The 27,745-nt window shown below is 41.4% G+C and overlaps 1 protein-coding gene across 3 annotated transcripts in view; it reads right to left on the bottom strand.

Annotated features, from left to right (window-relative positions):
* Positions 1-25,719, bottom strand: part of LOC142139379 (transient receptor potential cation channel subfamily V member 1-like) — a 55,700-nt gene extending 29,981 nt beyond the window's left edge. The window contains exons 1-4 of one of the 3 annotated variants that reach the window (XM_075196940.1): positions 25,346-25,719; positions 25,008-25,257; positions 12,791-13,091; positions 8,642-8,784 (exon numbers count right to left, since the gene is read on the bottom strand). In XM_075196940.1, the coding sequence (XP_075053041.1) occupies positions 8,642-8,784; positions 12,791-13,017 (370 nt within the window). In that variant the 5' untranslated portion in view covers positions 13,018-13,091; positions 25,008-25,257; positions 25,346-25,719. Of the gene's footprint in view, positions 1-8,641; positions 8,785-12,790; positions 13,092-25,007 lie in introns of all 3 variants that reach the window. The other 2 variants (XM_075196939.1, XM_075196941.1) reach the window with 2 other exon arrangements.
* Between the last annotated feature and the right edge of the window lie 2,026 nt (positions 25,720-27,745).

Raw genomic sequence — 27,745 nt, 5'->3', positions numbered from 1 at the left:
CAATAGTCCAAATCTCCACTCTGACCCACACTCCCTCCTTTTGTTTCAGCTGTGACCTCTTCCAACTAGAATATAAGCTCAGGGCAGCACGTTGGCGTCGTGGTAGCACTTCTGCCTCACAGCACTGGGGTCATGAGTTCAATTCCCAACCATGGCCTTATCTGTGTAGAGTTTGTATGTTCTCCCTGTGTTTGCGTGGGTTTCCTCCGGGTGCTCCGGTTTCCTCCCACACTCCCAAAAACATACTAGTAGGTTAATTGGCTACTATCAAAATTGACTCTAGTCTCTACCTGTCTGAGTGTGTGTGTTTATATTAGGGAATTTAGACTGTGAGCTCCAATGGGGCAGGGACAGAAGTGAATGAGTTCTCTGTACAGCGCTGCGGAATCAGTGGCGCTATATAAATAAATGGTGATGATGATGAAGCTCTCTCATGAGTGGGGCCATTACTACACTTTGCATTTATTTCTCTAACTTGTATGTCCCTGTTTGATGTATGTCCTGTTTTCCCCATTGTACGGTGCACTGTGGTGTCTTAATGAACTACAGTAAAATCAAAGATTGCCATAGCATTTACATGCATACATCATATGGGAATGTTACATGATGGCTTTTTTTTATCAACTTTACTTCAGTATTAGCTGCCCTTTAATGCCGGGGTGTAAGTGTGGCATAGCAGCTTCCATGTGCAGCTGCAGTTCAGTAAACAGCCAGCAAGGCATGCTCCAGAAGATGATATATCTGCGGAATTAATGCCACTATGTAAATAAATGATGATGATACCAGGATGTATGTGCAGAGTCAATGTTTTAGGTGCCCCCTGACCATTGGCGCCCTAGGCAATCTTCTAGGTAACAGTTCACAGAATGGAAGTGCCAGTTGTGCAGAAACTTCATCTGCCTACTCCAGGTCGCTGTGTGTGTTTGGGCAGGGGGAGAGGGTTACAGCAATTGGGGGGAGGGGTGTAATGTGGGAGGCTTTCCTTCCGTAGATGGAATAAGTGAATGTGATGGGAGCTGTTCTCCCACCAACTTTCCTTCACTGAAACCATCCACAGCTTGTGGGCATAATTATTTTAAGCAGGGTTAGTGCCAGGGTCGGGCTGAGCCGGGGGGCAGGGGGCATCAGTCCCCCGGGCCGCTCAGTCTCACCGCTGTTAGGGCCGGTCGGCGATGCTGCCGCGTCATTGGACGCGGCTGCATTGCGTGTCATGTGATGCGGCCGCCTGTGCGCCCCCCAGGCTGAAATCTGCCAGCCAGCGCCTAGTTAGCGCAGAGGGTATGTAGGAGTGCAGCCTGTTTATGGGCAAGACTAACTTTTAGGATTACATGTTAAACACAGATACATAGCTACTGCAGTAGAATGATGTTGCTTTATAAAATGCAATGTAACTTGAAGGTACACAAATAAAGAAAGTCAAAGATCACCTAGAAAAATCCAGCACCACAGAAATGAGAGAACTATAATTTAAATGCAAGACTTTACTGTATAACACAAGTACAAATATACTCAACAGTGACTTCTGGCTATACACAACTGCTTATTATTCTGAGAGGAAGCAGCAATCATAAGGAAATAGAGATATAATTAGGAGACTTTGAAATTATACCAGTAGTCTCTGAGGTTCAAATTACATGGAGGTATGGTAATATAACCGAAGGCAAATGTAACAGTCCTAAACCTGTTGTGTTTTAAGTGGAATATAACCATTATCTAGCCAAAATTGAAAGCAAATGCTATATTATTATGTACTGCAACCTTAACTGTAGTGCTAAATGCTAATGTACCAATATTTTTATATCTATATACTCGCACTATCCACATACTAAGCTGGGTGTCTCATAGGAGGTCGTTTAGGAAGCGCAGGCAATACACAGCATGAAATGCCTTGCACCAGTGCACATGGATGGTCTGCCCAGCACTTTTCAAGGGGCATGTCAACCCTCTGTTCTCTGTGGATGGGGGGGGTGGGAGGGGGTGGCACCTCTACAACCTAGAACTATGCCAAGACTTGTGGAGAGGTAGGAGAGGTAGATAATCCTGGGCATTTACTTCTCCGCCAAAGTGCAAAAAGGTGTGATTAAAAGTATAGGACAAAACCAAAGACCATCGCTTCTTATTCGGTTTAAAACTTAACTTTTTGTGTGGAGTTGAAATGGCCGTGCCCTCCCATACAGCAGGGAACGCTCCTAGAAAGGCGTCCTCATCTTGTTCCGGAATATGAAGTTTTGTTTCTGCTCTGCTCCGCTCCGCAAATTAAGTTACAGAGCAGATCTAAAGCTGCTCTCGCACTGCATAGCGGAAGTTTTTGCGCTTTGTTAAATTACCTCCAAAGTGGGCAAACTAAACTCTATTGGACACAATAAGAAATCAACACTACTTGAGAGTTCCGGTCTATTCCCAGAACTATGTACACTGCCAGCTGATTTCTGCTTAAACACCAATTTACAAAAGTGATTGATGTCTGCAGTTAAACATAATGGAAGTAATTTATGAAGAAGCTACAGTGAAAATGTTTGCAAGACATAATCTTCAACCAGCAGCTGTTATTTACTGTTTGGTTTGGTTTCTGGTTTTTACAATGCTCTGTATCCTGGATCTCCAGATAAAAGATCATACACTGGTATTACAGTTGTTCCCTTCCTAACTACTATTGTTGCTACAATGGGGCTCATATAGATTTGAACATATGTTCATTTTTTATGCCTGGAGAGGTGGAACGCGGTTGGGCAGAGGTGGACAATCATAACTGATTACAGTTGAGGCGTGTTCGCATAATTTCAACACAAATAGACGTGGATGCACCTGCTTACAAAAACATTAGGGTAATACCGCACAGAATCTTGAAGTATCCCAAGTAGCCACCTAAATATTACAGAGATATTTACACTTAATGTGAATATATACACTCTTTTCTTCAGGAGGTGCTTCCAGAGAGACAAAGGGCTAGATTTACTAAGCTGCGGGTTTGAAAAAGTGGGGATGTTGCCCATAGCAACCAATCAGATTCTAGCTGTCATTTTGTAGAAGGTACTAAATAAATGAAAGCTGGAATCTGATTGGTTGCTATAGGCAACATCCCCACTTTTTCAAACCCGCAGCTTAGTAAATCTAGCCCAAAGTTTACTTAAACAGAAATAAAGAAGGAAATATTTCTGTTAAATAGGATGCACTCTTAGGTTTCCTCAGGCTTCTTCACAATAATAAAATAAAATACATTTCTTTATTAATGAACATTTAAAGCCATTGAGCAAAATATATTAAATGGATGCACAAAATATATTAAATGTATATTAAATGTCTTCCCGTTGCTGGAGTGCTGGTACAATGATATGCAGTGGTGATGAAGACTATCAATAGCACTATTTAGCTGCTTCTGATTGGCTGATTGTGTATCAGCCTCTCCAGCTGATATTTATTTAAACCATTAGCTTGGCGGCTGTATTATAAAGTTGCAGCATTCAATTTTCATTAGTTACATGACCTCTCCATTTGGACTACTGCAGTGAAAAAATCCCTTTTAATTTTAATAGGGGTAAACATCAAATGTGGAGGTGATTGTATTTAAGTACATTTTTTATGAATAACTGCTGTACTTATTAATTACTGTTAAAACAATATTCTCTTTTGTGTACATGACACTTGCAACATTATTTTGTGTATGAATTAAGCAATGTGACTCTAACATTTGCTAGAACCACTATCAAACCACGTCTCTACACAGCCATTGGAGAATGAGTATACAGACTTGTATCCTTGATGTATGTCTGGCACAGATGCTACTGTTTTGAGCTAGACGTATCTTGAGATGTGTCAAACTCGACTTACAGTATATAAGTAAACATGCTTTTTCCTGCTTGCGTCTTTTTCTACATACGCCCAGTGCGGAAATGCATCCAATCTAAATTAGCCCCAATGTTGCTGTACAATCAGTTAGCCCCAGGGGGGGATTCAATTGACTGCATTATTCGCACTATTACCATTAGTACGTTAATTTTAACACAGATTTCTGCTTGCGGCTCTCAGAGCCGCGAGCAAAAAACCGCATTGAAATTACCGTACTAACAGTAATAATGTGCACTATTACCGTAGTAATGGTAAGAGTGCGCAGACTGCGTTAATCTCACCAGTACCGTGGTCAATTGAATTCTCCCGTTTGTGTCACTAGCTCTAATGGTCTGCTTGAATGGGCATTTTATGGGGAGGTTCCTCAATACCCACACAGCCAGTTTGGAAGGGCTGAGTTGTAACTGTAGAGGAATGTAGCACTGGACTATAAGCACCATTAGGGATTCCAGTGAATTCAACTAATCTTAGATAAGTATTCTTTTAATTTCTACATTAACTCCTTCAACTCTATCCAAAACTACATTCTAGGTTTTTGCTGGAGTTAACCTTTGGATGAGACCAATGTTGAACCCGGTGACCTTAATTCTTTAAAATATGTGTGGTGCAAAGACAACACAGCTCATCACCCAAAGAATACCATACCTATTGTGAAGCTTGGTGGTGGCATCTTCTCTTCAGATGGGACAGGGACTCTAGTCAGGATAGAGGGCATAACGAATAGCTTCAAATATCAAGATTTTTTGGAGCAAAACCTGCTGACTTCTCACAGAAAACTGAACATGAAGAGTAGTTTCACCTTCCAAATTGATAAAGATCCAAAGGACACATCCAAGTGAACCAAAGTCTTGGAAAGGCGCAGTCAGAGCTCAGACCTCAATACCATTGAATTTTATATGACCAAAAATTGTCACAGGAAAACCCCTTACAATTTGATGGACCTTGATCTTTTTTTGCAGGGAAGAGTTGGATAGAATTGCAAAGTTCAGGTGTGTGAATTTGATAGAGACTTATTCAAATAGACTCACTGCTATAACAAAAGCAAAATGTCTCTCCAAAAAACATTAGTTCAGGGGTGTGCACACTTATGTAAATAGGGTGTTGTAGGGTTTATAATTTTCACTTCTCTATAATAAAATGTTTTATTTATGATTTATCTTGATTCTGGGCTTTTTATCACTAACATCTGCAATTTCAAGTATAGTTATGTAAACTTTTTATATCCATTATTTAACGTAATTATAGGTCCCAAAAAGAAACATTTATTTTAGATGTACATATCTTTTCCCACAGATGTTATGTCACATTTGCATACAGATGCAGAGCACCTGTTTTCAAAAGTCCTTAGGTCAGGAGGAAGAACATTTTAGGGGGTTTAGGGTAACACACATTCTATGTGACATTTCTGAATTAGTGCACACAAAAGGGATCCATGTCCCGCAGAATGCATTGAGGCAGTCTTCATGCACTAGGAAAGAAGTTGGGTGGTGACAGTGACATTTTTTACATTTTATTATTGAATTTATATTTTTATTTTGTGAATTGTATGTAACAGTTTTAACTGTAGATCCATAGAGGTGCAGGAAGGACTTGCTTCATGACTCCCCTGCAATGTCTCTTGACAATGTTAAATCACGGCTCAAAAGGGATGACTCTATTAAGAGTGATCAATCGTTGCCGTGGCACAAGAGAGACATGGAAGAGGGGTGTGGAGAGCTGGCAGAACTTGTTAGGAACCCCCACATAAGTTCAACCACACCTTCTAAGGCAATAGCCATGTCCCCTCCAGTGCAAGGTGCACCCACTTTCATTAATTGAGGCAATGTTAGTAATCCCCCATGCAGACTTTCACAGCAATGAGGTGCAGCTGTTTTGTAAAAACACAATCTACAGATGATGAGCTGAAGCAGTCTCATATGACTTGTGCATGATCTGCAAGGCATAAGCTCAGACAAAGTGCCCTTTCAGGAACTAAAGCATCGCCTGCAGATAAACGTCCTTAAATAATCCATTAAGTGTTAAAAATCAATCATAAGTGAAAACTGAATTACTTAATCAACTGACCAATTTAGCACAGTACTATCTTGCTCAGTTGTTGGAAGTTTTAATATGTAATTGAGCAAAAATTATCTGATTACTTACTTTAAGAAAACATTATTTCATTCAGCGTTTTCTACTAATTATATGTTTGATATGTCTCTTTTCCCACATATGTTACTCATTGAAAATGTCTCCTTATCCTTCAAACACATTCTTGTCACTCCCATTCCAAAAACCCAATCTTCACGTCACTTCCATCTCTAACTATTGTCTAATCTCTCTCCTCCCCTTTGCCTCCAAAATACTTGAGCAGCTTGTCTACAACTGTCTCACCAGCTACCTCTCTGACAACTCTGTCCTTGATCCTGTCCAATTTGGCTTCCACCCCCTCCACTCCACAGAAACTGCTTTGACCAAAATCACCAATGATCTCCTTTCAGCCAAATCAAGGGGCCATTTCTCCCTGCTTATCCTTCTGGATATCTCTGTGGTCTTGGCACCATGAATCACCCTCTCCTACTGCACATCCTTCACACCATCAACCTTTCTGATACTGTGGTCTCATGGTTCACCTCCTAATTCGCCAACTGCTCTTTCTATGTTTATACCTCTGGTACCTTCTCCCCCATCAACCCTTCCCGTAGGTAGGAGTTCCTCAGGGTTCTGTCGTTGGCCTTCTGCCCTTTCTCACCTCCTCCCTGGGTGAGCTCAGACCTCTAGTATCACCTCTATGCCGACGACACCAAACTCTACCTTTCAACTCCTTTCCCCCTCTCTCGAGTGCCCAGATGCCTCTCTACCAGCTCTCTCTGGTCAGACAATGACCATTGCCTCACTCCAGAATCCAACATTTCTCCCATGTTGCCCCCCCCCCCCCCCTTCACAACTGGAACGATCTCTCTCGTTCTATAAGATTATCCCCTAGCCTGTAAAGCTTCAAACGCTCCTTGAAAACCCACCTGTTCATTAAAGACTACCATTCCACCGTTTAAACATTCCCCTTCGAAGTATACCTCACCCTCTTACATGCTCCATCTCACCCACTATTAGTTTAACCCCTTCTTTCTGATTTCTTGATCTGTACCTTCTCTTTTCATTACCTATGACTGCCGCTCACCTCATCCGTGAGGTCTCTGCCCCTTGGCTCCACTCCTCCATTGTAGTCACACCTCTGTCAGTGGCTCTGATCCTGTTAGTCACGGCCACACTCATATATAGGTTTCAGCTTGTGTTGAATATACCCCTTGTACCCGATTTCTCATTTAGGCTATTATTAGCTGTGTCGAAAGTTATATTATTGTTTACTGTATTGTCTTGTAATACCATGTACTGTTTTGATTTTTGCCCTATGTACGGGTCTGCAGACCATGTGTGGCGTCCCATAAATAAATGATAATAATAATAATAATAATAATAATAATAATAATAATAATAATAATAATAATGTTAAAGGGGAACTATTATTTAAATGTATTTTAATGTGCAATGTACATTTTAGCATACTTTGCTGGTTATTTTAGATTGTATCTATTGTTTGTCTTTATTATTTTGTTGGTTAGTAAATTACAATACTGTGTGTTAGTATGATTTCTTAGGTTTTTAAAATTCAGTGTCTCTTAAACATAGCATGAGTGGTTAATGCTCTGGACAACTTACAAGCTATTATGTGTGTCAGAAGCATTGAAGTAAAGAACATTTCCTGGAGAAGTAGATTTTAGAGAAGTGATAGTTCAGTTGGAGGGGCAGAATATCTCTCAAGTAGCAGGGGTGTGGGGCATGGTTAAGGGGTTTATCAAGTGTACATAGTTTAATGATTTAACTTAATATACCAGTCATTAGCAAACCTTTATGTATCTATTACCATCAGGACTGGCGCCAGACCTGATGGAGCCTTAGGTGGCTGCTTACTTTATCAGATGGGAGAGAGGTGGGGAAGGCATCCTGCTTTCCTGGGATTGGACATGTGGTGCTTGACTCTGACATCACAGCCATGTGTCACACTCCCAGCCTAACACTAAGGAGCAGCAGCCAACGGGATCTTAGATGTGAAGCTTCTATCTGCTGCACCCTCATGTCAGAAACCGGTGTTCCATATGGGGGTGCTGTGGGGGGCATTAAAAACACTCATTTAGTGTTCTAGAGGCCTCCTAACCTTTGACATCCTAGGCATCTGCCTAGGTTCCCCTAATGGTAGTACCAGCACTGATTACCATTGCTGACTGGCCTATGTTTTACTGTATGTGAATGTCAAATATGAGATAAATGTGAGCCTTACTTTAAAGTGCATCCCCTTCAAACCTATGTCATACCTGCCAGCTAACGGGAAATCAGGACAAAATAGGCCACACCCATACCACACTCATTTTGTCTGAGACAAGATTTTCTCTGGAAAATCAAGGTTTTTAGCAGGAATGCAATTAGTTAGAATGCAGCCTATTAATTGAAGAGAATGCTGTCACTGAACCTGCGTTCTCCTGGATATTGATGTAACCCACCAAATGGCTGTGGACACTGTGTAGGCAGCCAGACAGGGGCATAGTAATATTACTGGCTTTAGAAAAGTATTTGCAAAAATAAACTCAAACAGCAATTCAGCATGGAAGCAAAAAAAGAAGTGTTTGAAGCATAAAGTACAAATCAGTGTAATTACCTATAGCCTGCCTGTGGGCAACCGAGATGTACAATGGTATTTACCTAAAATGTTCTGTAGAAATGATTGTATACTTACAAGAACTAGAACACACACAGCACTTACCTTTGAATTCAGTGTTAGTTAGAAGCTTCATGCTGTTGTGCAAATAGCTCTTTAGCCCAGTCAGGGCCTCGGTATCACCTTTAGTGACAGCATTGAATATTCTGTCTCTTGTGTAGACATCTTTGCGATCGATTTTAGGGGCACTGTTAATACAGCAATATCGATGTTAGACATATGTCAGCAATATATTTCAAAGTAAGCTGCGTAGAGAGCCTACATAATTACAGATAATTATAATCATGTTAGGACAGATTGTGTACTATTACTACATTAAATAAACTTTGTTTTGCTACAAACTCTAAGTAGATTTTACCCATTAGAATGATGGGTAAAATGAAGGCCACAGTACCCAACACAAGGCGTTGTCTACACACTCAATACACAAAACACAAATCCCTGATCCTATGTCTGCTTCTAGTCTCCAGTGTCTGCTCCCCTCTACAGGATGGGGCAGGAAATGATGGTGGAATAGCCAAAGAGAGCTGGGATACTCATTTTGTTAAAGTTGTTGCTGGGGTTCATAGCTCCAAGGAAAACTCGATCCATGTGATCATTCAAAGAGACTTGGGGTATATTTACTAAACTGTGCGCGGGTTGCAGCACCAGCACATGTGGCAACAGAGCCAGACACGGAGCGCACAGCGCTTACACAGGGGAATACCACCACATCATCGGGATTTACGGCAGCAACACAGTGATCCCGAGCACATCCATAGCTGCCCTAAACATCAGGTTGACCGACGACTTGCTCCACCACGTCACCGCCAACGGCGGACAGAGGTGCACATAAGGACACTGAAACCAGATCTGGGAGCTGCAGCATCCTCGATTATGGCAGTTAAAGCGCATTAACTACCATAATTGCACAATATCGCTGTATACATACAGAGGACAACAAGAGCAACATCCATAATCATATTTCCTTCTGACATCCACCAGTGACTGCTTTGTGTATTAAGACATTACAGCTAACTGTCTGCCTACACACAGACTATTGATGATCTGCCCATCGGCAGTGTGAGGGTACCACCCTTAGCTGGGATGGCAGTTACCCTATGTGGGATTCAACTCACTCGGGTAGACCAGAATATATTCAAAATGAGACTTTATTACGACAGCACAACACCACAAGACGTTCACAAGATACAGGGTAAATGGTAGCATGTATCCTTCAGCAGCCTCTTGCAGTCAGCACTCCAAAGTAATAATCTCTGGGCTAAATTTACTAAGCTGCGGGTTGGAAAAAGTGGGGATGTTGCCTATAGCAACCAATCAGATTCTAGCTGTCATTTTGTAGAAGGTACTAAAAAAAGGGAAATTAGAATCTGATTGGTTGCTATAGGCAACATCCCCACTTTTTCAAACCCGCAGCTTAGTAAATCTAGCCCTCTGTCTCTTTCAGGGTCTTATCCTCCCGCAATATTACCACTACCGATTAGAAAAACAGTTATGGTGTCCCCCAGCCTGGGTTACTGGCTCACACCGCCCCTGTCCTTGTAGGGTTTCCTCCAGCGGCACCACAATGCCTGGCCCAGAGTCCTTTTCACTGATGTCTTGTACACCAGGATCCTCCAAACTAGAATACCTCCCCTGGCATTCTCCTCTCCCTATATTATTTTCTGTATACACAGGAAGTATGGTCACATGTCTCAAACCTCCCCTTTACCGAAGGGGTCTCCTAGTCAACAATTTAGCTGCTAGACATACTCTCCCTGTTATCTTGATTAGACAATAGAATGGCTTGACTCAATTAGCTGTTTTGGCTGGATACACTACACATGGGGTTACAATAGTACATCAAGGAATGACACTGCACGCTTACATGGAACAATAAGACTTTTGACACATTATATCAGCAGTGTTACACAATATAAGTCTGTGATACCTTTTGATACAATTACATTTATATTGATACATATTGATACATTTTCCCATGCTATTTCAACCAATATATTACTGTGGAGGCACATTGCATATCATTAGAAGTTCTAACCTCATTACCTCTCAGGTTACTTGTTGACCTGGCTAATTAACATGGGCTGCCAACTAGTTAACTCAGACATTATTCTGATTACAAACCAAATCTCAGCAGCACCTCATACAATAGATATTTAACACAAATGGTAATTACATTAGCTAACACAAGCAAAATGACTGCTGCTGTTCTGATATTTTCACACAGTATGGCAATATTCTTTATATTTATACTACATACAATATCGCAGGTAATAGCAAGGGCAAAATGTACCTAATAGCATGAAATAATAATACACATAATATACCGATGCTCTTGTGTATATACTTAGACTGGGCCAAGGATTAAAAAGTACATTAAACTGTGAGAAACGGGTGATGAATACAAAGTTCTCAGTCTAGTAACACCCCGTTTCATCACAGGCAGTGACACTATACTGCTCTATCCGCCTATCATTATTGCTATTACTGTGATTGTTTTTGTCGCATGTACTTTGAAATTTACCATCAGCTGCTGCATTTCCTACCCTAGGCTTATACTCGAGTCAATAAGTTTTCCCAGTTTTTTGTGGTAAAATTAGGTGCCTCGGCTTATATTCGGGTCGACTTATACTGGAGTATATACAGTAGTTTACTTTGCCAGCTATATAGACAATAATGTATACAAAGCTAGTACAGAAGACATATGCAAATAGTCCATCAATTTTCATTGACACAACGGACAAATTAGTATGAAGGAAACATGTCTAACTAGAAATGTGTATCTGGGGGGAAGGGAAAAGGATTGGACACATTTTGTATCTTTAAAAAAAAAAAATGATACAGCATACATTCAAACAAGCTCATATAAACTTATTACAAACCTTATTAGTGAACCTGCTATTGTTGCCACAGGTTACTATCACTTGCTTTACTGAGGGGATTTCCATTTATATTGAATTTACTTGCTAAAGGTCAGTGTTCACAGGCTAAATGTAACTCATTTGAGCGAGTGGCATTTTCAACACTATAATATTTACATCCTGAAAGCTAATTGCATACACACACAGAGTAACTACTTACACCTTATCTTTTCTCATTATAGGTAAAATAAAGATTACTTGTGAAGACTATAATCTAGGAAATAGATAAATGTACAAACGATGCAGGGAATTTATTATTATAAAATTGCTATAAATATTTAAAATGTGCACAACAGACATGCAGCAGATAACATGACGTGTGCTTAAGACTTCTGCTGTGCACAGAGAGGATGGGGGCAATTTAAGAACACAGGGTTAATTTATCTGATGTCACTTGGGTGTAACAAGAACATTTTTCGGAAGCTGCCTCTGTTACTCTGGATTCAGTCTTAAATCACCACGATTAGAACAAGAGATGGAGACAAAGGTGGAAATGATGTCCTGTCAATGAAAACCCCAAATAAAGAGGATTTTATGAAGCCAAACAAAACCACGGTAACTAACTGGGAAGACCTTTATTTTTTATGCCACATTCTTCATCAGAATATTGATAAATACTAGTGCAAGATTTTCCAACTTTTAATCTTTAAAAGTATCCCACCCAAAAATATTTGCATAGTATAATATTTACCTATATTTACCAGTGTCACTTTGCTTCTGAGCATCTAAACATATTACACTATCTCGGTGCACACTACAATCCCCACAGTGACTTGTTACTAAACTTGAATAAAATATATTTTTCTCCATTTTAAATATTTAAGTCAGTCTATCAGAAGTTGGAAGGTTTTATTTAAAGAGAACCAGCCCATAACCAAGCTTATGGTACACAGATATAAAAGATTCCAATAAACAAGGATAGTTCTGTTTACTATTTATACTGGCATTGGAGTCATGTAACTCTGTCAATTTGTCCAGTAAGTTTCTATAAATCAAGGTAAAAAAAAAAAACATTTTGAAAATGAACTGAGGCACTGTGCTGGATACCTTCAAATAATGTTTTGTTGCATAGACAGAAGCATTTAAAGTGGACCCAGCATCCAAACACAGAGGAGACAGCCGTTTTGCGTGCTGATTCATCTTTCATAAGAGAACAGCTTATCAATGTACTAGGAAGCCGTGACATAACGCAAGAATAAAATGACATTCAAAATGGCTACTTCCAATGCATGTAGGCAACAAGTGCTCTTTAACATCAAATTTATAAACTTACTTGGCTCCGTTGCCTTGTATCCCAGCCAAAAAATTTGAGTCGAAGCCAATGACAGGCGGTAAATTGTCACTTTCTTTCTGGATTCCTGATTCCATTGGGGGTTTCTTATCTCTCTTCCCATCTTTCTCTCCCTTACTAAAGGCAACGAGTGAATCCTCATCATGAGTCTCTAGAGAAGAAAATGCACGTTTTGGAGAGTCGGAGTCCTCAGAGTCTGAATGAGACATAGCTTCTTCCAGAAATGCTGCAATAGGTCTAGAAGGGTCTAGGCAGAGGCGTCATCCACATCTACTGCTGAAACCTGGAGCACAAAGTGTTTGTATTAGAGAGAATGACACACAACTAGGTTCTTTGTTTACTTACACTACCTGTCAGCCAACTGCACAGAATACAGCAGATGTCAGGTGTATACATAAGCAAATTAGTACTTGCACAGTGTTTATACACATCTATTGGGCCATACAGTAGGAGGTACTTCATATATTGTATTCAGGTAAAAAAAACATATTCTATATAGCACCTACAATATATAATAGAATGAATGCCATGGTTATTTAAAATATATTTTTATTAAATTCAAATATGTGTGATGCCCTGACAGAGTTCAGGGGTATATAGTTTACCCCTTCATCCCTGTCTCCGTACCCACATGTTTTCAAGTAGAATTTTAATAAAAAGGAAGAAATGTAAAATGGAACTACTATGTAAACAAATGTATTCCTTACAGAGGGATGTTCTATTCACAGGCAGCAGAGTAGGGATTAATACACAATGTAAATGCTTACTTGCCAACCCGGGCAGGGGTTGTGGTTGGAGGACGGAAGGGGGTGGGGCGCGGTCAATTGCGTCAAAAATGAAGCGATTTACCACGAATCGCGTCGTTTTGATGAGTAAGTTCCAGTATGCGTGATACTTGTCTGCTCTCCCCGGAATCTGGGAGACCTATCTGAATTTCGGGAGTCTCCCGGACATTCCGGGAGAGTTGGCAAGTATGTGTAAATGGTGGGAAAGTGCTTTTTAGCAGTGTAAAGCAGTAAAGAGGGTAGAAGATGTAATTGACATGACATGAGGCAGACAGTGAATATGGGACAAGGGAAGTGTTTGGGAAAGAGATGACTACAATAGAAATGGGAAACTATGGGAGAGTAGAGAGGGCTATTAATAAGAGGGTTGAGTGTTGGCAAATGAGTGAAGATGTGAAACACAAAATTTAGTTGAACAAGGAAAACAGAATACAGCGCAGAGTGAAGCAGTGTCAGCCTGAGGGAAGAAGGGCCCACCAGGGGAATGCAGTGGTAGGGGTGCCTGAAATATTGTGTCTGTCAGCCCTTTTGATACTTGTTAATTATACAGACACCACTATAGCTCCTCAGCGCTGCACAGCTTTTGCAACTTGAACTTTTTTTTTTAAATCCCCACCTGCCAGTCTGAAGTCAGTGAAAAGTTATCATATCAGCCAAGCAGTGGAAGGTTTGAAAAGAGCAGCATAGATGTAAGCAGCAGCACAGCGCTTGCGAATTACAGTGACGTCCCTATAATTAAAAGTACCAAAAGAAAAAACGAAACTTTATTCACTTAAATGAGTTAAACAAACATTTCATATACGTTGGGCAGTGTAGGTAGAGGGCATGTCTATGCTCTAATTGGCTGAGTGACTGTGTGATGTCACTCAGTCAATCAGAGCACAGAAGAGACTGTTGAAGAGTTCCTTATCAGCAGGCCTGAGGGATTTTACAGGTGTGGCAGGAATCAAAGAAAAGTGCAGGGAACAGGGACAGATAGAACAGTTAGTCAGGTACTTATAATAGTAATCTGTTATATTGTCTGTCGATTTAGTAATTAATAGTTAAGGAATAATCAGTCAGTAAGTAAAACATGGTCATTTTAGATCGTAAAATAGTGGTTAATTGATAATGGGCCAATAGGTCGAATATTGTCTTCCATTTCAGTGAATAAATCAGTAGTTAAGCGATAATCTGTCAATAAGGCAAATTCTGTATGTAATTTTAGTCAGTAAATTACACGTCAGTAAATGAAATATTGTCTTTCATTTAATATAGTGAATTAGTACTTAAACAATAAACTACATACTGTTGATGCCTCTCTTCATTGCACAAACTATTCTACCTAATTAACCTTATACTCACATCAATAGATAAAGATGCGGACACAAATTGATTTTGGCAAAAGGTCACAGTTTATTAATTGTATAAATTATAGTGGCGGTGAAAGCCCTCGCAGGTCAGCTACTAACTAATACCCAAAATTTAGCAGCGTATGGCTGTCCGACACTAAACACTGGTGCCAGGATATACTGCCTTATGATTTTGGCAGTGCTAAATCTGGCATCAGAGTGACTACTCCCCTTCTGGACTCACACAAAACAGGTCAAGGGATCCCCCAGAGCCTGAACTAGCGAACTGTTGGCCCTGGTGTAGGGAAGCAGGGAGAAGGGAACCGGGGCCCAAAGCTTGCTAGTTCCCCGCACAGCAGGCCCCATTATCTCCATGGGCCCTGGTGCACCGCACCTTCTGCACCAATGGTAGTTCCGCCACTGGATTCCCTACACAAAGGGACCAAGAGCCACGTTGCTTTAAAAGGGGCCGTGACTTGCGGCCAATCAGCGATAGCACCGTATATATTAGTCGCTGGCTGCAAAAGCTTTCCCGACAACTGTCCCTCCTCTGGTTAGGGAAACTAGGGAAAATAAATGGTTAGTAGCTCCACTATAGAACCGTACATAAAAAAGGTAAGAAACAGAACATCCTAAATGACATGACCACAGCAGGCTTGTGGTAGCATATCGGGAGGGTGGAACAGGAATTTGTGCAGCAAAAGAGGCCACTGGGGGAGGAATATATAGGGCAGCCACAGGCCCTCCCCCTGTGATCCTATTGGCTGGAGTATGCAGTGAGACTTAACCCCTAGCACACAAATATCAACTTTAAATTTCAGTGTACAAACAAGCTATCAAGTATTTGTGTGCTACATGAAAAACAGTCAGTATTTAACTTATGTGCAAAACAGAATACTAATTTGCACCCCTTGCATTGTAACAGGGTTTTGTCCAGGAGACTTAAATAAGAAGTTTCTTAAGTTAAGATCTTTAATGAATCAGGCCCAATGATATCATTGCAAACAATAAAGGAACAAATAGGGTTTGAGGTTGCCATATGTTACAAATTGGGCAGACTAGATGGCATTATCTGCCATTAAATTCTATATTTCTGAGTAAAATATAAATTGGGGACCACCACACATGCAAACGTGCAACAATATACAGCAATCAAACAGTGTATACCTTGCACTACAACAATATAAAAGTTAATTGCTGCTTGGTTACTTCAATTTTGAATGCTAATAAAACCGTGGCCTGATTACATGTGGAATAACAACACCACAGGAACCACTATCAGTCTAGTTAGATATGCTAAGTACATTAATGATCTTGTATGGCAGTGATAGGCAACCTGAAACATTTCAGGGGCTGCATGGGGCGGCTCTCTAGCCTTCAAAGGGGCAGCACATTACCCTTTATCTCAGTTATTAGTTAAAACAATGCATTTAATCAAGGAAAGAGACACATATCAGTAATAAAATATCAGCAGGAATTTTAAGCATGTGTTACAAGCTATAACATACAAATCTGACATTAAGCCAGCAAGGAGCTGGGAGCCACAGCTGAAGGCTTGGAGGGCCACATGCGGCCCTAGGGCCACCTGTTTCTCATCACTATTCTATGGCTTTCCTGTGGACTAAGCTAAATTGACAACCATAGGGACATCAGTAGCCTTCATTTTATTATGTAATTTTTGGAATAAGCATGTAGTTAGAACACACTGTACATGTTCCCAATAGGGCAAAATATGTTGGCATAGACAATATACACAGCATGAAAGACAAAAAAAACTGAGGCAATTTCCTATGTTTCCTAGTGTGGAAAATGAGATGTACAGCATGTTCTATTGCCCTTTGACCTTTTTGTGATGACAGGAAGTTGTCAATCCAGTCAGTAATAACGGCGTATATGGTCATGATCTAGACATGCAGCTAGCTAGTCACCCGTATGGAAATCTGTCAGGAAGGGAGCTGTACTCCTGTGATATCACACCTCTCTACTCAAATGGATTCCTGACATAAAGTGTATTAAATCTTAATGTCTTCATTAACATCTTGCTAAGATTTATCTAACAGCAAATGTTGCTTATAAATTCATTGTGAATATACACACAGGTATTTTGTATATTTTATTTGCAAACCGTTACTAAAACAAATATTGAATTACAAACCACTGATGAGAACTTAAGATGCAGCCTGCTACATTATTATTATTATTATTATTATCCTTTATTTGTTAGGCGCCACAAGAGTTCCGCAGCGCCGTACAATGCACAAACAGTAGACAGTACAGGGTATTACATTACTGAACAGTAAACAAAAAATACTGACACTTCAGGAGCTCTAAGCAGGCTAATGCGGTAGAGATGGAGCAGAAGAGCTGGTAAGGACACAAGAGGGAGGAGGGCCCTGCTCAATGAGCTTACATCCTAAGGGAGGGTGAACAAAACACAAGTACAGAGGGAGTGAGTTGGCGTATAAAGGAGGGGAGGCAGGGTTAGGTGGAAGGTGGGTAGGCTTTGAGGAAAAGGTGGGTTTTTAGTGCCCGTTTGAAGGAGCTAAGAGTGGGAGAGAGACGGATAGAGCGCGGCAGGTCATTCCAGTGAAGGGGGGCAGCGCAGGAGAAGTCTTGGGGTATATTTTGTCCAAAACTTGGTCTTTAAAATAGTGGATGCTTGGTAGATGTGAAACAGCAGAACAACAGCATTACTCCAGGATCTGCACCATGATTCTGTGGAAGAGGATTTGGCACCACCTTCTTTGCACTTCAGCATTCATGGCTGCACTATTTCCAATGATGAATGTCTTCCCTCTATGCTTTTTGTTTTTTCATTTTCACAATGGGGTATAGTTATTAGTAACGTGGTGGGATCTGGGACAGAAGAGCGGCACAGTGGTTTGCATTGCTGCCAGGCAGCTGGGGTTATGAGTGAGAAATATTCTCTGTACGGCGCTGTGTAATATAGTTGCACTATGTAAATAAAAAGTAATAATAATATAAAGAAATGTGATTTAACCAATACCAACCAACATTTTCTTCAATTTCTAAACAGCTTTGGTTGCTGTGGATCACAGTTTATGTCAGCTCTCTGTAGCATATGTCCACTCCCTTTCCCAGTTATTGTCTCAGCTCTATGGAGATATTTCCCTGACCTTGGGGGAAGATGTGCTTGCCTCTAATCTATGTACTTTCCCATATCTCCTCCTGTTTCCCCTTACACCTTATGTCTCATGTTTCCCGTCTCCTTCAGATTGTAAGCTTATTTTGTCAGGTTTATACAAAACTCTTAAACCAATCCTAAATGCAGAAAATTCACACCAGAGAGCCATTTATCACAAAGTCCCTTCTCTTTTGAGCACTGGAAATTGGGACTGTTGGGGAGTATGAGAACATGATGCCTCTATTAGATACTGAATAATAATAAGATATTGCATGCTGCAAATCAAGTTGTCAGTTTATCACTACTATATGGTCATACAATGTGTTATTATTAGCTTTGCCTTTTGAGACTTTTGAAAAACCTTAAAAAGTTCATAAAATACTCTTGTGGTACAATGTACATGCGCAAACTCCGGCAGGGGGGTGCTGCTTGGGATGGGATCTGAGCAGGTTGCTACTTGTGCGAAGCTTCTCCGGGTACTCTGGTTTCCTCCCAAAAATATTCTGGGAGCAGTGGCAGATCTCTGCATCACCGTGCCCCATAGCCAGGGGCGGGCTGTCCCGGGGGGCAGCGGCCCCCCGGGCCGCTCGGTCAGGCCGCCCCCCGGATGCAGAACTTTCCCCCGCAGCCGCATCTGATGACATCAGATGCGGCCGCGTCAGCGCACAGACAGCCGCATCACATGACAGGGGATGTGGCCGCGTCATCAATGACGCGGCCGCATCCCTTTTCATGAGATGCGGCCGCCTGTGTGCCCCCCGGCCATCCCTCTCCCAGCCCGCACCTGCCCATAGCCACGTTTGGACAGGGGTCCCAAGATGTTGATGTATCCACTCTGGCTCTTCATTTTACTATGGAAAGAACAGAGAGGGGACTTCTTCTGAACATGCGTGGCCGGCACATATGCACACTATGCATGTGCAGCCACACTGAAAGAGGACTCCAGTCCACTCTACTCTATTGAGAGCAAAGCAGAAGCACTGGATGATAATGTAGGGGCCCCAGGGGTCTGGGGGGGTCTCCTGTTGATGCCTTGGAGGGAGGAGACCACTGGCATTGGCAGAACCCACTTACCCCTGGGCCCTGTGGTGGCCCCAGCCCTTGCAGCCACTGTAGTTCCCCCTCCGACTGGGAGGTTAGATGGTTTCTTACAAAATTTCCCTTATTGTGTATTTGAGTGTGTGGTAGGGGAGTTATTATTATAATCCTTTATTTATAAGGCAACACAAGATTTCCACAGCGCCGTACCTAATACAAACAGTAGACCATACAGGGTAAAAGAGTACAGAACAATAAACGAATAATACCAAGACTCCAAAGGCTCAAGGCATAGCTATTACAATGAAGCTGGAGCAGAATTATAGGTATGGAGACAGAAGGGAAGAGGGACCTGCTCATAAGAGCTTACATCCTAAAGGGAGGGCAAACAGACAGCAGGCACACAAGGGAGTCAGTTGAGGGAATCTAGCAATCTGGAGTAAAGGAGCAGGGAAGAGAAAGGTGATGAGAACAAGCATGGAGAGAGGGCTAGGTGGACAGCTGGTAGGCTTTTCGGAACAGGTGAGTTTTAAGTGCCCGTTTGAAGAAGCACAAATTAGGGGACTGTCAGATACAGTGTGGGAGGTTGTTCCAATGGAGAGGGGCAGCACGAGAGAAATCTTGGATTCTGGAGTGGGATGAGGTGATCAGAGGGGAGGAGAGGTGATGGTCATTGGCTGATCTCAGGGAGTGGGAGGGAGTATGAATGGAGTGGAGGTTAAAGATGTATGGGAGAGTGGGAGAGGGCTTTGTAGGTGAGGGAACCAGTGTATGGCAAGGCAGAGATGGGAGGCAGAAGAAGAGCGGCATGAAAGTATAGAACGTAGAGGGGTGAGGTGGAAGAAGCAGGGAGGCCGGTGAGGGAAGGTTACAGTTATCGAGACAGGAGATGATGAGTGCATGGATAATGGTTTTGGTGGCATTCAGGGATTGGAAGGGCCGTAAGCGGGTAATGCTGTGTAGTTAGAAGCAACAGGATTGGGCAAGAGGTTGAATGTCGGGGGGAAAAAAAAAAGAGGAGTTGAGTGTGACACCCAGGCAGCAGAGCTGGGGAACAGATGAGATGGTGGTGTTGTTAACAGTGATAAAGAGATTAAGGTGAGATGAACATCTAGAAGGAGAGAAGACAAAGAGATCGGTTTTGGCAATGTTAATTTTGAGAAAATGTGAGGACATCGAAGAGGAGATGGAGAGTTAGATTAGATAGACAGGGTTTATGAGTGCAGCCTTTAATAGATGTAAGTCCCTGTTCTTGGGAGACTCTGATTATCCCAGCAGGAAAAACATTTGCTGTACTACACTAAATTTCCTATGAAAGACATGTGAAAGATGTAGATTGCTCCTAAAGAAAGATACCTGAAACACCTGTTTTCAGAATGCTCCAGGGCTTTGGTGGGAATCACAGTATAATCTGATGTTGGAGCTCAGTATCAGTTGTTCACCACTGGTTTAAGATAAGGTAATTTGATTCCACATTAATTAAAGCTGCACTTTATTGGTTCATTTGTTTGACGTCTTGAAATACTACACTATATTGTCCTTTTCCTGTTCTTTTAATATGAATAAATGCATATTCTCTGTACATTGCTGCATAATATTATGATCATGTATATATATAAAGAGTAGTAACACAATGCTGGGGGCAAAAGACAATGTTAGTCTGCTCAACTTCCCATTGTCCTTCTTAGTAGGTGCACAGTTCTCCTCTAACACTTGCTAAGACACTTGTCACTTTCTCACCCCATACATTGCAACTAAGGTGCTTATTTGTGCTTGTGAAACCAGCTAAGTGATTCATTTGGAAGTCTGGGATTTAACCTGCTAGTCCATATAAGCATAACTCTCCGGTATTACTCTATAGCAGAAATAATGAATATCCTGTAATAACATCTTGTTTCAGGACAACAATGTAAATCTAAATCAATTGTTTGATTTAGTTATTTGATATGTGAATATCCTTTAACATTTGGACCACACCCGTACTGCAATATCAACAGTGGTTTTCTGTAGCACACATTTTTCATGCATTCAATTTACAGGAACATTTTTCCTAAAAGGTCAGTGACATGAACCTTTCCTGTGCAGTAATGTAACACACTACGGTGCATGTTTAGGTAAATTCATTATCCTCTTTCCCCAATCATTCATTTTCAATTTTAAACAGTCATATATTTTATATTCAGAGATGTTAGAGACCTGAGAATGGAAATGTCTCACCCAAAGTTTGGAATAGTGCTCTTAGATCGGTACTGGGAAACATAAATATCTTAGCAGGTCTTACATAAGGTCCTGTGGTAAAATTTAGTTAAAAACACTAAATCCCCATTGTAAATGCAGAATTTGGAACTATTTATAAAACTCATATTATCATAACTTGTAAAGAACATATGTCAATGGAAAGTGCCGATCCTGCCATTCAGTTCGGATTTTGAGCAGCAGGATCCATATTCAATTTGGAAACATGCACGTACCAAATGAGCCACTAAGGGCCCAATGGCCAGCTCACACATCCATCTACTAGCCAGATTTTCTTGCATGACCAAATCTCATGCAATTGATGCTGCACGGATCATTTTGGGACCATATAAGATATTGGGGTAATTTGCTATTTATGCACCAAAATATCTGCATGTGTGTGTGGACAGCATTAAAATTACTATAAAAAGTAACTAAGGATGGAAATTACCCATTGACAGAATGGTCAAGTGAGCCTCTGTGGACACCATGTATTCACTTCCTCCTGTCCAATGGCTGATTCTTGTTCAACACTGAGATAGACCTGCTTCTTTGAGCTAAGCTACTAATGGTCTTTTATCTTTCTTCAGATACATATTAGTGGACCAATCCCGTTCTTTATAATAGTAACTTCACTTACACCATTGGTAACATGTAGGTCCAGCCATTACGATATAAGTGTATATTGCATCCAACTCTACATCAGGCCCATAGAGTTCAGATGGGAAGCATGAGTGCTTTAAATGCTACGTAAGGATGACGCTACTTGACTTTTACAATGAAGCCTCTCTACCTTAGATGGATGCCACACAGCTGGTGAAGAACAAAAAGTCTTCCTGGAGGATAGGGGTCTTCGCTGGAGTTCCCAAGTAGCCCATACATGGTAAATAGCAGCAGTCCTTCATTATATATGGCTGCAATTTGCACCAATACATAATTACACTTACCGCCCCTAATCAGAAATAGAAACATTAGTGCCTCTCTCATCAAGTAGCTGCCGGGGATTAAAGCATACTTGCTGACTTTTGCAGCAAGCTGTCCGGGAAGGGGATCCTTTATGGGGACATGGCCCGATAATTTCAGCCTATCACAACAGGGGGCGGGACCAGGATGACACATTTAGCCCCACCCACTTAATCAACGAGGAGAGCTGGTTGCGGGAGGTTGCCCTGCTCTCCTGGGAGTCCGGGAGCTTTCTCAAAAAATTCAGGAGTCTCCCGGACATTCCAGGAAAGTAGGCAACTTTGGTTTAAAGTGTAGTTTTGTCTGGTCAATTCATGGCATAAAAATGTCTATATATCTGCTAATGAAATTTTACCAATGAAGGACTCAAATGATGAATACTTTTGCAAAAATTTCTATCAAATATCCTAGACAATATTAAAATTAAGTAGGAGAAGCCTTTCCCTGCCCTGCACTCTACAAAACAGGAACATTTCAAAGATTTACATGAACCCAAATTCTTTAGCCAAACTTCAAACATCAACCTTTAATTTATCCCTGATAATTACAAAGCTGGTATAAAAGTCTCCCCGGAGAGTGTCAGTTGTGGAGCCTTGCCTTAGAAGAACTTTAAACAGAAAATTACTTCAGTGCAATGAAGTTTGGTTGAAAAGATCAACGAATGACTAAAATATGAGTCATCATTACAGCTCGGCTAACTGCTGGAACATCAATAAGCATCTTTATTGTGTGACTTTTTCCCCACTATAGATAGACTAAAACACCTACCATTTAATATTTAAGTGTATATTTGCCCATTAGGGAGTAAATCAATTTAATTTGGCATTAGAACTGCTAATAATCCACAATTATATAGAAAAATGGTAAACAAAAATAAATTGAAACACAAAAGCACTTTATTTCTATTGCATAACAGTCATATTTATTATACAGTTAAGAAAACATATATTAAGTACAACAAAATTGTATGTCAAGGTCAGTGTTGCAAGCATTTGCCTTTATTTTGCAGTATTTTTGTGATATGCCACAGTCAATGTTTCCACGATGTGAAGCTGCCTGTTGATGCAGTATTATATATGTCTCTGAAAATGGTTCCCGGAGAATCACTGAGGAAGTCAACCAATGTCGTTTTAATAAACGTGACAGACAATATTAATTTGGGGCAAATTAAGGATCACATAGTTTAGGGCAAATAAAGCATCACATGGCATGATTGACATATCTCAATGTGGAGGCTTGGGGTGGGCAATGTCAGCAGGGGAACTGATACATACATTCCATAAAACAGAAATCTGCATAAATCAAAGGAACCACACAGTAGAAAACATCATAAGGACCTGAAAAGGGCTGCTGATAAATGATCACACAATAAACAGTGGGGTGAATGGGTTAATGGCTGTAGGCTATGAGGGGATTCTATCCCTCTGTCTCTATTGAATTAGATTGAATGTTTTGTTCATATGTACAAATGAACCGAAATGGAAGTCAATGGGATCAAACTTTCACAGTCTATCAGATTTTGGCAAGCCCTCGCAAGCCCTACAAGCAAGAATTAGGATTGTCTGGGAGTAATGGAGCCAGACTATACCCTGACATGCGTCATTGACGTTAAATGATATTTATGTAAAATAAGTAGCTTTATGTTAAAAGAATCTGAACCTGGGAGACGTTTTAATTCATAGACCATACATAGGTAGATGTGTTACAAAATCCTATGCTGGTATACAAAGACAGAGTTGAGGCAATCACTAGCAAATGAAATGACGCAGTGTTTGCTTACAGCAGTATTTACTGGTTTCTCACACCAGAACATTCCATATTGATATTTATCAAGAGAGTTCCTGTGTGAGAACAGTACTAGTTAACTGTTCCCAAGCAGAATGTCCAGTCTCCAGTGAATTCCCCTCTGCTGTTTTGCGCACATCACAAGATAGCTGTACTGTAAGTGTGTAAACTTGAGGCAAGTAACACTGCAGCCCACTGAAGGCACACCCTAGTCTACACTGTGCAAGCAAAAGTAGTGCTGGTGTTTCACATATGGAAGCAATTATATTTTCTACCAGAGTAAAGCCCCTATACAAGGTAGCAATGTCTAGTATCTACAGAGTAAAGGAACAAAACCTATTAAAGATTGAAGTACTCAGTGAAAACACAGTAAATACCAATTTTGGATGTGTAGTCCAACAAACTTCCATAAAGATGAACATAAAGACGTTATCAATAAATAGAGGAAATGTATATTCATTTTTCTTAAAGTTTTACAGAATAAACTTTGAAAAAGGTCTTAGTGCTATGTTTTCCTGGCATAGATTTTAAAGAGAAATCTCTGGCACATCTGTAGACAGTGCCCATAGTTAAGAGACAATGCATACCCAGACTCTTCAATGATTAGATATATTCTTTAGAATACAACATCAAAAGCTCAAAAAATAATATTCCTTCCATTCCAAATAAAACTCATTATCTCATAGATGCTGTATTCTTTGAGTTTAGGTATTTAAATATTTGTATTAAATCCATTAAACATAATGCAAATTAAACTAATTCCAACATGCTATCACCCTGTCCACTCCCCAGCTAATGCTATCTGATAAGCTACATCAGCTTGCATTAGACTTAAATTCTAAGCTATAACTGTTTAGAATACTAACAGGTAGAACAATTACAGATACACATGAAACAGAAAAAAAAATTCCACTTACTGAAATAGCACAATGTCTGAGTTCCTCACTCCAGGCAGATATAAAACCACCAAACAGGCACAAAGTGACCACACTGATTAAGTCCTTTTTGCAATGTTAATAAGTTATAGTTGAGGATCCAATGCAGAGCAATAACTGCCTAGTGAATTCCAGCACCTAAAATTCCATCTACAAGCCTTTGCATGTCATTGGATGGACTGTCTGTCTTTATAAGTCACGTTGCAAGAGTATCACTGGTTAACCCTCTGTGCTGAGGAGAGAAGTGTTGGAGAGATGGATGGAGGTTAATTTTTAGCAGCATTTTGTCTTATCTAGATCAGTTTCTGGTCCTTTATTACCTTAATTTTGCCTCTAAAACTGCACTTCTTGCTCTAGTATGACTTTGCTGGCACCCATCACAAGACCCAGTTCCTTTTGTAAAATCCCTCTTACCCCTCCTCCGCTTATTCCTCCCATTTTTCATCTGAGTGCCCCCTTTTCTCCAAGAGCACACAATCCCTCCCTTTCTTCTCTGTCTGTTCCTCCATTGTACTGTTTCTCCTCTTTTCTGGCTTAGATTTCTTTGCAGCTTTCAGCCCCTCTCCTCTGTGTTGTGTTCCTCTTTGTGGCTATTTATTTTGACACTCATATCTGTAGCTGCGCACAGCAGCCTGGCAATGTAGTTGAATTTACTTTGTCGATGTAGTTATAAAGGAAACATATCACAAGAAGAAGCATCTGTCTGTATAGATATATTTCCTGGGTCTCTGAACCGCCCAGGCTGTACTGGATGTCGAGATAAGAACACACCCAACCCGACCACATAACCAACAAATTGGGGAACTGAAGAATCTATGTAACATACTAGTACTGTGACAGTCACCTGCTGTAGACGCCTTTTCATGACCTATAACAACAGAATTATAGTACGTATGTAGGTTTGGGCTACTTGTGACTTGTCAGCTGTTAGGCAACTACAATACCCAGCATATCATGCCAGGCAGCAGTTGTCCAAACGTAGTCTAGTCTTCAAAACGTGTGCAAATGTATAAGTGCTGAACATAGTCACAACTGTGTCTGGTCACTTTGTAAAGAGGGCTGTGGATGGGGATCTAAGACGGGGAAGGGACTCACACTTACCATACGCGCAACGCCGGTCGCCCGCCTTTTGGAGCATTTCTTTTCTGCTTCGGCGGCATCCGCGCAGAAAGGTGGGGGAGATGTCTGATTACCCAAAAGCAACAGTGGAGGGAGACCCTTGTCTCGTATGCCGGGCACTCATTTTGCTATAAGGGGGGTGGGGTGAAATACAGGGAGGACAGTTCCGCAAGGTGAGTGCACCACTGGGTACCGCCCTCTCCAGACTATACTATAGACTATACTATACTATACAGACTATACACGGACTATACGGAAACTGGTCCACCACGGCGAATCCTGCGGTCTCTGCTACTCCAGGGGGTTCTCACTCTCTGGGGTATTCCAATTTCCTTGTCTGCTGACTGATGCCTGTAACCAGAGTACAGTCTCCCTACCTAGGCTATCCCTATCCTAACTGCTGCTTCGCTTCTATACTCGCTCATGCAACAAACCTGACAACTATCTCACGTGCGTAACCCGCAAATAAGAGATACACAACATAGTAGTGATAAAACAAAGGGGATTTATGTACTGTGATGAGGAAGTGGGGGCATTTACTGTGATGAGGGAAGGGGGGAATGTACTGTGCAGAAGGAGGGGGGACACATGTACGGTGAAGAGGGACGGGAGGGCATGCAAGATTACTTAGTACTGGGCCCCACATATTCAGATGACAACCTTGAGTGTGACTTATTGTATTACATATTGTTTGCACACTGTACTATGACTGTGTATTGTACCCCATCCTTTATCTCCTCCTTCTGCACAGTACATTCCCCCCTTCCCTCATCACAGTAAATGCCCCCACTTCCTCATCACAGTACATAAATCCCCACACTCCCTCATCACAATACACATCTCTCCCCACTCCCTCATCATAGTACACATCTCCCCCCTCCTTCATTACAGTAAATGCATCCCTTCTTCATCACAGTACATTCCCCCCTTCCCTCATCACAGTAAATGCCCCCACTTCCTCATCACAGTATATAAATCCCCACACTCCCTCATCACAATACACATCTCTCCCCACTCCCTCATCATAGTACACATCTCCCCCCCTCCTTCATTACAGTAAATGTATCCCTTCTTCATCACAGTACATTCCCCCTCCCTCATCAAAGTACATGCCCCCACTCCCTCATCACAGTACATGTCTCCCCCCACTCCCTAATCACAGTACATGTCCCCCCCACTCCCTCATCACAGTACATGTGTTCACCCCACTCCCTCATCACAGTACATGTCTTCCCCCACTCCCTAATTACAGTACATGCCTCCCCTCCCTCATCACAGTACATTCCCCCCTCTCCCTCATCACAGTAAATGCCTTCCCCCACTCTTTCATCACAGTAAATGCCTCCCTCCACTCCCTAATCCCAGTAAATGCCTCCCTCCAATCCCTCATTACAGTACATGCCTCCCTCCACTCCCTAATCACAGTAAATGCCTCCCTCCAATCCCTCATCACAGTACATGCCTCCCCCACTCCTTCATCGCAGTAAATGCCTCCCTCTACTCCCTAATCACAGTAAATGCCTCCCTCCCATCCCTCATTACAGTACATGCCTCCCTCGCTCCTTCATCACAGTAAATGCCCCCCTTACTCATTACAATAC

This window comes from Mixophyes fleayi, chromosome 2 (genome assembly GCF_038048845.1).
Source record: "Mixophyes fleayi isolate aMixFle1 chromosome 2, aMixFle1.hap1, whole genome shotgun sequence".
NCBI lineage: Eukaryota > Metazoa > Chordata > Amphibia > Anura > Limnodynastidae > Mixophyes > Mixophyes fleayi.
Note: the sequence above shows the minus strand (reverse complement) of the source record. Positions and strands in the feature narration are given on the sequence as shown.